Source organism: Catharus ustulatus, chromosome 2, assembly GCF_009819885.2.
Source record: "Catharus ustulatus isolate bCatUst1 chromosome 2, bCatUst1.pri.v2, whole genome shotgun sequence".
Taxonomy (NCBI): Eukaryota; Metazoa; Chordata; class Aves; order Passeriformes; family Turdidae; genus Catharus; species Catharus ustulatus.
The window spans coordinates 28,330,402-28,343,197 of NC_046222.1; the positions used below are offsets into that span (position 1 = coordinate 28,330,402).

The 12,796-nt window shown below is 43.1% G+C and overlaps 1 protein-coding gene across 1 annotated transcript in view; it reads right to left on the reverse strand.

Annotated features, from left to right (window-relative positions):
- SPAG17 (sperm associated antigen 17) overlaps positions 1-12,796 on the reverse strand; it is a 104,233-nt gene that overhangs the window by 63,286 nt on the left and 28,151 nt on the right. Inside the window, 5 exon segments of the mRNA XM_042779028.1 lie at positions 148-235; positions 832-987; positions 3,911-4,092; positions 7,170-7,364; positions 10,236-10,398. Coding sequence (XP_042634962.1) covers positions 148-235; positions 832-987; positions 3,911-4,092; positions 7,170-7,364; positions 10,236-10,398 — 784 coding nt within the window.

Consider the following 12,796-nt stretch of genomic DNA (forward strand, 5'->3'; position numbering starts at 1 on the left):
ACCACTAAGTCACTTCCACAATGCGTTCACCAGGACACACATCTTCAGCTAACTGCACAAATAATTTTGAGGCTTTGTGCTGTTAGACGAATGAATGGTTTGACAGAATGAACAACTACAGATGGATGCTTTAATCTTTAAACATACCCTCTGACAAAACTGCTGTTGGCAGAATTTCTTCTGGTTTCCCTTTTTTTTTCGCAGGTGTTATCTGTGATGCTGGTGCTGGATGTTCCTAAGTGAACAAAGTTAACAAAAAAAACCACAGAAACCATAAAACAAATTAGTATCGCACAAGTAAGTGGAAGAACTTAATTTCATTTAGCTTTGCTTACTCACCCTAGATTACATGCTAAACTTCTAAATGGAACAAGATAATAAGAATGTAGTGCATGTTCTAATATGCTACATTCTTCTGTCCACTTAAGCTTTTGTCTATTATGAAAAAAAAGAAAGAAATAGACCTTTCATAGAACTCAATATTTTTTTTGACAGTTCACAGATCTGCAACATTGTATAGTAGCTTTGTGCAGGCATATTGATTTTTCAGACACAAGAATGTATCATCAGACACTATTTAAGAAATTTCTACACCTGTGATACTTCATGACTATAGGATCCTTCCAATTTCCTTTTTGTGTTTTCCCAATGCTCAGCTGGTTTTTTTCCCATTTTTGGGGGGTTTTAAACCCTAAAGACAAAAATACAAATTTCATTCACTGAAAATTACTCACAGAGTGATGGTCCAAAGTGAATTTTTGCATCAAAATTAAAGACAGGAAATTCTAACCTGCAATTAGTTATTTTCGACAAGAAGAGAAGGGTCCTTGCCTCAACTGCAGAAGATTGTGTTGATTTGCTCTCTGATAACATAGGCACATTAATAAGTTTGGTGTTTTCCAAGTAGTTGCAATGCTGTCTTCTCCAGTCCAGGCAGTCATACATCAAACAAGCAATGTGTTCAAACAGCACAGTACCAAATTCAAGCTATGACAGAAAATCAGACACAAAGGATGAAGTCTGCATATAAAAGTGTCATATAACTTAGTGACAGGAGTCATTAGCTCTTTAACCAGCAGATCTACATCTGTTTATAAATTTTCCAAGAGACTGTTTCCTCCCCCAATTCAATATGTTTTCCAGAGTTATTCTAAAACCTCCTTTATTTTATTTGCCTTAACACTGCCCCACCTCAGTATGGATGGTATATTGCCTAAGTGCTTTAGCTGTTGTAAAGTCTAACTTGTCTTAGTAGTAGCAATAGTAGTCTTAGTAATTCAAGGTCTGCTGTCTTGCAGATGGAACTTATGGGGTTTTTCTGGATGGGAAGGAACGGGAGAGGAAAATTAATATATTTTGTAATGTGTGTACATTTTTACTTGTGATCAGCCTGCAACATATTTGCAAGGTCAGTCATTTTCCTGCTCTAGAAGAATAAAAAATAAAAACCCAACCAGGTAATTAACACCATCTCATATTGTTTTCTTTCTTTCTGTTGCCTTTTGAAAACAAAGAAAGCCTCAAGAATGGCATTCTGAAATCTACGGTTGTGAGTGAAGGAATGTCAGCATACTGCCCAAATATCCAAAGGGAGAACAGAATGCTGTATCTGCAAAAAACTGACAAGGAAAGAGTCATGGTTCTTGAGGTCGTGTACTGTGGTTTTCACCAAACCTTGGGAGGAATAAAAAGAATAATAGCAACTGCAGTTTTAAATATTATATGTTTTTATATAAATACCAAATCCCTGTTGGAGTCCACATGAAACATTCAAGTTTCAGCAGCTTTAATGGATGTACTCTTCCCCTGTACATTCTGGACTTTGTGGAAAGGATGAAATTATTGTAACTTTAAGACAATTTCTGTAAAAATCCCTTTTCTCAGTGATTCTTTCACTTTTGTGAAAGTAGGGCAAGTCTCTCATATAAGAAGTTTGCCTCCAAGAGGTGGCTAACAACATTGAATGTCTCAATTTTAAGTTTCCTAAAATAAAGCACAGCAAAGAAGTACAACTGACATTAGCCACTAAGAAAAATAACAAACCCTTAAGAAGTATTAAGAACCTGCTTTCCTCAACTCAGTGCCTCTTTATGACACTGGGAAACAGGCAATCCCAAATCACTCATAAGTTATGAAATGTTTGTCTCCATTTTTATAACATTTAAAGACTAGAAAAGCCACTTGGGGAAGAAATTATATTTGCGAAAACAGAATGTACATTAATATTCTTGCACCTTTGTTTTACCAATTCAGTATTTATCTGAAGAATTGGTTAGTGTACCTTTGCATCCATACCTTCTTAAAGTATCATTAGAGTCCACAAAAGTTATATATAAAATATTGGAATATTTTCAATGCCCAGTCCTTTAAACAAAACAGGATTTTTTAATAAAGTCATAAGTAACAAAACCCATGCTACTCAATGGGATCCAACCAAAGTTTAGTATAATTACAACTTTGCAATTCAATTTGCCTGGTCTCTCCTCAGGACATAGACGCTCATCAAAACTTTTTAGAATCTAACCATTAGTGACTCTTCAACAAAGAAAATATTTTTGAAAGTATTTTTGTTTCAAAAGATCTCAAATCTGAGAGCAAAGACTACTTGCAGTATGTAATACTCTACCATTTTTATATAAATGTCTAACATTTTGTCCCAGGAATTCTCCTCCTGTGTATCTTGCACTTCAGAGATGCAGCAAGCTCAGACTCAAGAGATTCTCCAGCAAGTCCACAAGAACAGACTCTATCCACCTATGATTTCAGAACTTATATGCTCCACACCTGTTTCTTTAAAAACTTACAAACCTTCTTACTTCTGTAGGCCTCATGAAATTATAACTCCAATCTGTTGAAATCTGTTTCAGTGACAGATGGTTTTCCCTTTATTTCAGCTATAATATAGGTGCTTGCAGGATTTTAAAAATTAGAAACAGTCCCCCGTAAAATGTGATTATAGGGAAGAAAAAAAGTGCTTTCCCAAAAGAGGCTTGGCACTGTAAGATTATATAAAGAGTATAATGATAAGTAATGTTATAAGTAGCAAGCCTAGATGATTCTACAATTAAGGAGTTTTCAATGAATGCTTTGGAAACCACAGTGAGTTGTTTGTATACAGACTCTACTGTACCATAAATAGGGGTTAGAAGAATGTCCTAGAATGTCCTTTAATCCTAATAATACAGACTACAAACACAGTAGATTAAATAAGGCATGTTGCCTTATTTTGCTTTAGTAGTTTGTATTTTTCACTGCTGACACTGTATATTGAAAAATACTGGACTCTTTTACCTCACTATACACATATCTAGAACGTAGGATGGAAAAAATTGCTAATGATTCACTTTCTCCTTCAGTGCCTGGTAATAATCCTGACTCAGCAGGCCTATTACTCACTTACAATGAGTAATAAGCTAGAGCCATGTTTTGGACAAAAAGAAACAGTACTGAATATGATAAAGCAACATCATGTATCAAAACGTACTCTTGCATTCTGGTAATTTTTTCTCATGTGACTATTCTGAGGTGCAGTAAGTAGGCCTCATGTTATAAGGACAAAAATATAACTTCTTCGTTATTTCATACACACATATGACTCTTGAATGAGATGCAAACTGGGTCTATAAAGATGTTTAATAGATTTCAAACCTCAAATTATTTTACAACTCTTGTGCTGGATCCCACAATATTATGAAACTCCAAATAAGGCATTTTTATTCAACAGACTCCTTGTAAACAAATGCTGAATACAGTTGATGGACACATAGGAAATATTTTTTGTTTAAGATTACAAATGTACTAACTACTGTGGTTCTGTTTCAGAGAAGAATTGAGTTTAAATTCCTAATGTGTTCTTAAAAGTTCCAAACCCTAAAGCATGCCATGAACTGTAAAAACAGAATGTACTGACCAGCATTTCACTGTCTGACCAATCAGGGGGAAAGTCACTTTCCTTAACTAGGTAATGAAGCCTGGCAACATCAAAGAGACTTGATCCATGCCTTCCACTGTTCAGAACAGGTTCCAGGAATTTCCAAAATGTTTCCAGGTCTTTGTTAGCTTCATCTTCCTTTCTTTTCTCTGCTTCTACATCTAAAATACATAAGTATTTAACAAATCATGGTACAATGTATCCCTTTAACATAAAGCAAAAATCATGTATCAGTCTTCTCTAAGTATTGTTAAAATATTTCCATCCTCAGAGACTCAGCAAATATCTGACACCCAACTTTGGGATTAAAAAATATCCCCACTTATATCTTGCCATCATCTCCTATTCCAAGTACAGTCACTGATCCTAAAAGGGACCTGTGGGGGTCATCTGGTAAAATTCCTCTGCTCAAGCAGAGTCACCAAGAGCAGACTGCCCAGGACTATGACCAACATGGCTTTTGAGTACCTCCAAGAATGAAGACTCCACGACCTCTCTGGGCAATCTGTGACAGCATTCAGTCACCCTTACAGTAAACAAGTGGTTTTTTGTCTCCAGTTTTGCCATTGCCTCTTGTCCTGTCACTGAACACCACTGAAAAGAGCCTGCCTTCCTTTTCTTTGCACATTCCTTTCAGGCATTTATACACATTGATGAGTTCCCTCCAGGCTCTTTCTTCTCCAGGGTAAACATTCCCAGCTCTTCCAGCCTCTCCTCATATGAACATACTTGTGGTCCTTTGATGGACTCTCCCCAGTAGCTCCATATCTCTGCTATAATGAGGAGTCCAGAACTGAACACAGAACTCCAAGTGTGGCCTCACCAGCACTGAGTACAAAAGAAAGTTCAAATCCCTTGACCTGATGCAGTCTCAGATACCATTAGCCTTGTTTGCTACACAGGCACAGTGCTGGCTCACGTTCAGCTTAGTGCCACCATCCCTAAGTCCTGTGCAGAGCTGTTTTCCAGCCAGTCAGTCTCCACCATGAACTGGTGTAGGACTTTGCCCTTGCTGAATTTTATGAGGTCCCTGTCAGATCATGTCCTCATCCTGTTGAGGTGCCTCTGAAAAAACAGCAAAATTCTGTGGTGTTTCAGCAATTCCTCCCAGTGTATTATAAGAGTATTTGCTGGGGGAACTGTCCTGATCACTAACAAAGAAGTTCAGCTGGACTCATACCACCAAACCCCTCTGACACCCTCTAGGTCAAGACATTCAACAACATTTCAATCCAACTCAGTGTTTGCTTATCCAGCTTCTTTATGAGAAGACGGTGCCAAAGGACTTACTATGTCAGGGCAGACAATATTCACTGCTCCTTCCTCCTCTACCAAGACAGCCATTTTGTCATTTAGAAAGTTATCAGGTTGGTTAAGATTGACTTCCACTGGCAAATCCATGCCAAATGATGAATTCCTTGTCCATCATGTGCCTGGAAATGTTTCCAGGATTAGCTGTTCCATCATCTTCCCAGAGACTGAGAAAAGTCTGAGTGGCCCTTAGATTCCTGAGACATTCCTGCCATTTCTGAAGATAGGAGTGATGCTTTCCTCCAGTCTTCAGGCACATTTTCCAACTGCCGTGTTTTTTCAAAAGTAATTGGCAGTGGGCTTGCAGGGACATCACAGCCAGCCCCTCAGTATGCCTGAGTGAATCCCATCAGGTCCCATGGATTTATGTATATCCAGTTTGTTTAAGTAATCCCTAACCTGATCCTTTTCCACCAGACTTTCTCCACACTTTCACCCTGTCTCTGGGGCCTGAAAATTCCAAAGGCCATTCATGATTACAATTACTTTTTCGTCTTTTAAGGTCCTTTAGCAAGTCCTTATAGAAAGGCTGCTTGCCAGATTGAATAGAGTTTATTGGTAACTTTCTTGTACTGTAGACTCCACAATTCTATTCTCATGACAGCCAAGTAGCAGTGAATAACCACCTCCCTTGATGTGCTGGCTATGTCACTACAGCTCAGGATAGCCAGCCATCACTGATGACGAATATTTACAGTAATATCACGACTATAAGATGCACCAGATTATAAGGTGCACCTCCGGGAGTCGGCAAATTTCACAACTTTGTACATTATATAAGGCGCACCGGATTACAAGGCACACTTTTTTTTTGCAGCGAGGAGCTGCACCACGTGCAACAAAGTAACGAATTACTGGCAGGTGCTCAATTTGCAAACATTTTTCACAGATTGGTGTAGCCTTTAAACACAGCCCCAGGTGCCCTCCTCATGCTGCGGGCCCCGGCACTCCTGACCACCCCTCGTGCCAGCTGGCACGGCTCATGGCTCCCGGCTCCCACTGCAGTGCTGTAGTAGGTCCTGGCATCCCCCTGGCTGGCAGATGTGGCAGGTCCTGGCGTCCCCCCGACTGGCCACCGCACTGCTTCTCCCCGCTTCTCCCCGGTCGGCAGCCGCACCACTTCTCCCCGCTTCTCCCTGGCTGGCAGTTGTGCCGTGTCTCCCCGGCCGGCAGCCAAACCGCGTCCCAGCATCCCCCCGCCCAGTGGTTGCGCCGGGTCCCAGCTTCCCCCACCAGTGGCCACAGCTCCCGTGGCTCCCGGTTCCCCTCGTGCAGCTGCAGCTCCCAGGGGTCCTGGCTCGGTTTGCAGTTTGCACTTACAGGTTTGCAAATTTCCGAACTTTGTCCATATATAAGGTGCATACGGACTATAAGGCGCACTCCCACATTCGGACCAAAATTTTAGTCAAAAGGGTACACCTTATAGTCGTGAAATTACTGTAGTCTTCTGCCTACCAGGATCCCAGTTCAAGAAAGATGTTACAGCCTGGGGACAGCTAAGTACAATTGCAGGGCATTATTTTTGGCATATTCTCCTGTGGCTGGTGCCACAGTCCCAAAGCAGCCAAATGTCCACTCTCTTTGAAATTACCAAATGAGTCAAGTTTTCTAAGCAGTTCATTTCCTAACAATTCACAGAAATATGCATTTTATAAAATGTTGTTCTTTGGTGGCTACTGTGGCCACAAACTCTGCCTGCTTAGTCAGTCTCTCTTTCTACTGTTCAGTTTTTGCACTGCCAAACCATTAGATTTGGTAGCCAAACAATGGCAATACTACTTTGGCACTGGCAAACACAGCTGCTCATACGTAGCATGCCCTATAATCACAAGGCATGGAGAGGGAGAACACCACAGCCAGAACAGTCATTCCCTGGATAGAAAATTATCTCCTTTCTACATGTTTTTTTTTCAAATGACTACATTACCTTCACGTGAAATTGAAGACTGTCTTTTAAGTTTAGTTGCTTCTAAGTACATCCGCAATGGCTTGTAATTTTCAGAAGAAATTTGAATTACACTTGAAATGTTAATCCCAAGGTCAGACAAAACAGGCAACAATTGAAGATTGGAGAAACCCAGAATGATAAAGTAATGATGAGCACCATCATCTGGTTCATCATCTGTTCAAAACACAACAAAAACAGATTGGAGTAAGAACATTCATCAGCTAAACAAAATAAATTTTTTACTTCACTATATGGGATAATGCAAATGAAGCTCAGAGAAACAGTTCTTTTATAATCTCATCGGAAAAATTACATATAAATTCAAAAATTATGTGCGTAAGACTCAGGTCTTCTGCACCAAACCTAGAACCTAGAACACAGCAAGAAGAATAGTAATTCTCAATAAAGTCAGAAGTAATAATTGTTTGGAGAAGGACCAGGAGAAAAACTGCAGGAACTGATCATAATCAGAATGTTGTAGCAGCATTTCTGCAATTGCTCGTCTCAAAGGAGTTTAGTGTCAGGACACACCCACATGCTCTAACAGTAGTTTAAACTATCCTATTTCATCTTGCACATGGAGCATACACAGAATAAGTAATGGTATCTCACATGAAAGATTACCCAAACCATCACAATTTCAAGGGATTAGCTGCAGATAGACTCACTGCTGACTCTTCCCTACCCAGTAGTTCATGTTCACTAGATGTACTTCTTGGTAAAATCTTCATCCGCTGGTAACATCAGCTCACACTAGTCCTTTCATTTGGCAGAGGCATATCCAAATTCATATTAAAGTGCAGATGAGAAGTTTCATTGAGAGTCTGCTCTGTTTGGGCTTATCAGTTATGCAGAAGTATGCATATCAACATTTCAGTACCAAAACAAAAGGTTAAGCATGATAGAAGAAGAAATGAACTCTCTAGAAGTTCTGGGCGTGTGTAGTTTCTTCTTATGCGTTACGGAGAAATACAAGTACTTACTAGTAGTAAGACAGGTATGAGGTGATTTAATTAGTTGCTGGGAGTTGGGGGGGGTTTTACTCTTCCTCCTCTGTGGAGAATTTTTTCCATTAACATGCTAAGGAAGTTGGCCAGGTGGCTCCCTCAGCTTTTGATTCTCAAGACAAAGGGATGGGTGGGGGCTGTCTCCCTCCCTCAATTGTTGGCGGGATTTGGGGGGTTGGGGTGGCTGGATATTTTTTTCTCCCTTGGGACACATGCCAGTCCAAATGCCAAGGAGAGAGGTTTCTCTGCGGTCGGATTTCCCCTGCACCCTGCACTGCTAGAGCCTCCTGCCTCTGAGAACACTGCTGAGAACAGGGACCCAAATGGTGAGCAGGGAGTACTTCCTTCACCCTTCTCCCACCTGGCCCTGTTGCCTCCGCCTCCCTGCTCCTGCTGCTGCTGCAGCTGCGAGAGGCCTGCCCCGCTCTCCACCAGGACTATGCAGAGGAGAAGAGTGTCTGTGGCTGGAAAAGGGACTGGGACTAAGTTTTGTTCTGTTTTGTCACTGATTTTCATAACTGATGTTGTTCTTGTTTTGTCTTGTAGACATATCAGTAAAGAACTGTTATTCCTAAACCCATACCTTAGCCTGAGAGCCCCTTAATTTCCAAATTTTAATAAATTGAAGGGAGGGGATTTTCATTCTCCATTTTATGAAAAGTTCCTGCCTTTTTCTTGGCAGTACCTGTCCCCTAAACCAGGATACCGGTACAGTTATTTGTCCTAAGCTGACTGGAAATGCCTGTTGAAGATCCTGTATCTCTCCATCAAAGCTGAAACACATAGAGCTAGTGCAGACACACCTGCACCAAAAGAAAATCACAGCTTTTTACTCTATTTAACATCAAGATCCTTTCTTATGCTTATTAACACATCAGATGTCCAAGTGTTTGCTGACTCCAGCTCATGGGACTCATTTATCCAAGGAAGGAAAAAAGGTAGCCTGGCACTGACAGCCTGTGCTCAGATATATGGCCAATGCTGCTACCACCTGGAGCAGCAGACTCTCTGCTCCTTGTAATATTAGCTAAACATGGACTAACACAGAAATTTAGAGAGAGACTGACTGAGGAAGCACCCACCACAGTCTAGTACATATATTGCATAAAGCAAAAATCAAAACCAGAAGAAAACTAGCTTATTATTTCACTCCTAGTACTGAAATTGAAGCACATAAATTTATGTCTCAGTTACTGCAGGAAGAAAAAGTATAAGCATATACTATTTCTGGACATGAATAATTTTTAACAAAAAAGATAGGTGTTGCATAATCACTTACACAAATCCACAAATTGCAATGTATACATGCTGAAGACTGCCTGCCGTTTGAAAATTGTAATTATGATTATGCTAATAATCATGACAAGTGCATAACAATGCCTAACGTTCTAATTATCAGTGACTAGTCCATATGCAAAAGAAGAAAAACATCAATGTAAGTAATCTCAAGATTACTCAAAAGAAGAAATATTTAATTTCAGACAGGGGATAATGTATTAGAGATGAATGATAAAATTACTGCTAGCTACCAGAAAAAGATATAGACTGAATTTAAGGCATGGTCCTTTTTTTCCCCTTTATTTCTTTATAGAGCTGTATTAAAACAAATATAAAGAGGGTAAGTTTAGATTGAATGTTAGGAAAAATTTCCTCACTGACAGGGTTGACAACTCAGTCAGCTCTTTTTTAAATTATAGTATAAGAAGAAAGCCACCTTTGGATACTGACACATTTAGTTATTCTGAAATGTGTGTCTAGGATAAGTTTTCTGAAGGATTTTTTTAACTACTTTCTTGTAGTCTTATATATCCCCAAATATTTTGATGTTGACATGCCATATATAACTTAACTGTATTTTAATTCTTGGACTGCACAATCCATCCTAACACTGAGCAGAACATAGTGCCCTCTTCAAAGGCAAAGTGGCAAAGTTTTGATATTAGCAAATAGATCTTGACTTTTCAACATGGAACAAAACATGGAACAAAACAAAGTACTCCAAAAGTTTATTGGGAATATATAATCATATTTTACATACCAATGTACTTGTCTTTCACTTCCACTTCTCCCCGTTGTTTCAATTTGGTGTCCTTTTTAACAGGGGGTGGTGCCACTGACTTTTTTCCTTTACTATCTTTTCCAGATGTCTTTTCAGGAAGTTTCGTTTTTTCTTTTTCTTTCTCTTTTTGCTGCTGTTCTGCCTGACAAGATGAATAAATGAAGTTCTCATTAAAGCCTTTGTGCAGAACAAAGGTTAGACTGCTGTAAAAGTTTAGGTGTTCAATTTTTTTAGTTTCACACTTTTCCCGCTCAGCTGCTATTATATTAATGTGGTGGAGCTGTCTTGAAAACCCTGTGTTTTCCTACTCAAAAACATAATTCAGTTATTCATATGTTCTTACTCAGTCATAATGCTAAGAACTTCATATTAAAAAGGAACTGCAAGAAGTATGTAGACATTATGCCTATCAAACTAACAAAATGCACATGGGTAGAGAGATGAGCAAAAAATCTCTGTGCTTTAGTAACTTCCACTACAGCACTGGAATCAGCCAGAAACCTTCCTTGGACTGAGAGGAAATATGTCAAAAATTCAATATCTGTTACTATCTTTAACATCTCTGTTAACACTCTTGACTATGGTGTAAAATGGTACCAGCACCATTTTTCTTTGATGTAAATATCTGTCTAATGTAAACTAGAACCAAGAGTTGTGTGTTCATTTCACACAGGATATTACAGTAGTTTCACGAATACAAGTCGCACGGATTATAAGCCGCACCCCCGGTGCCTCGACAATGTTGCTGTCTTTGTCAATAGATAAGCCGCACCCCGAATATTAGCCGCACTTTCGTTCGTCGCGAGAATCCGTGCGCAGCTTTCACAAATTGGCCAATTAGTAACAGGATCGCGGCATAGCGGGCTTTACTGGCTCGGGGCGGGGCCAGGAAGGCTCGGCCCGCTCATGGTTGCCGACGGGGCCGGGTAGCCCAGCTCAGCGCCACGGCTCGGCGGGGCTGGTCGGGTGGTGCTGCCGCCGCCGCCGGGCTCGCTGGCCCCCCTCTCCCGTCAGCACCGCCCCGCTGCCGCGTTCCCTAGCCCTGCCGGCGGGCTGCCGCCGTCGCCGCCCGGCTCGCCGGCCGCGCCGCGTTCCCTAGCCCTGCCGGCGGGCTGCCGCCGCCCGGCTCGCCGGCCGCGCCGCGTTCCCTAGCCCTGCCCGCCGCCGCCCGGCTCGCCGGCCGCGCCGCGTTCCCTAGCCCTGCCGGCGGGCTGCCACCGTCGCCGCCCGGCTCGCCGGCCGCGCCGCGTTCCCTAGCCCTGCCGGCGGGCTGCTGCCGCCCGGCTCGCCGGCCGCGCCGCGCCGCGTTCCCTAGCCCTGCCCGCCGCCGCCCGGCTCGCCGGCCGCGCCGCGCCGCGTTCCCTAGCCCTGCCCACCGCCGCCCGGCTCGCCGGCTGCGCCGCGCCGCGTTCCCTAGCCCTGCCGGTGGGCTGCCGCCGTCGCCGCCCGGCTCGCCGGCCGCGCCGCGTTCCCTAGCCCTGCCAGCGGGCTGCCGCTGCCGCCGCCCGGCTCGCCGGCCGCGCCGCGCCGCGTTCCCTAGCCCTGCCGGCGGGCTGCCGCCGCCGCCGCCCGGCTCGCCGGCCGCGCCGCGTTCCCTAGCCCTACCGGCGGGCTGCCGCCGCCGGGCTCGCCGGCCGCCCCCTCCCGTCTGCACCGCCGCCGCGTTTCCTCGCCCTGGCCGGCACTGCAGGCCCCCGCACCGCCGGGCTCCCCCATGCTGCTGGCCCCGATTCTGCTGGGCTTCCCCCGCTGCCAGGCAGCCCCACCCGCCGGCCTTCCTGCTTCTGCCATGCTCCCCTGCACTGCTAGCCCCAGTTCTCCCAGGCTCCCCCGCCCTACTGACCCGGCTCTGTCGCCCCCCTGCCCCGCCCTGTTGGCTCAGGCTCTGCCGCCCGCCCCCCACACTGCTGGCCCCGCCTCTGCCAGGCTTTCCCACCTCTGCCGGGGCCGGCCGGGCTCCAGCTTGGCTTGGGGCTGCCGCGGGCTCTCACTTCCGTGTTGGCAGCTTTTAGAATTTTGTTAATGTATTAGCCGCCCCGGAATATTAGCCGCACTTCCGGGTTTCCACCAAAATTTTGGTCAAATTGGTGCGGCTTGTATTCGTGAAATTACTGTACTCAGCCATTCTCATTATCTCCAAACAAAAACACCTACATAAAGCTCTTCCCAATAACTTAACAGTACAGGACAAAAAAATATTTTGTAAGTGTCCCAAAGCCTCACACTATAAATAAAAAAAAAACAGGAGTTGGCCTAAAATGAAAACAATCAAAAAATATTAAGGCAAAGTTGGTTCTGTACAGCAAGACTGTCTTCACCTTCTTTCTGTCCAGCAGAAATACTATTCAAACTATGCAAAAATTACATTTCAGGATTATAAAGTTAAACAAAATAAAATAAAAATATTAACTTAACTTACAGTTACAATCCTGATGATGTTACTTTAAAGGCTATTAAAGCAATTAGGGAAGCCCTTCATGCTAATGAGGGCAGTTAACTCTATATATTTGCTTTCCCTAGATCCAGCTGTAAAGCAGACT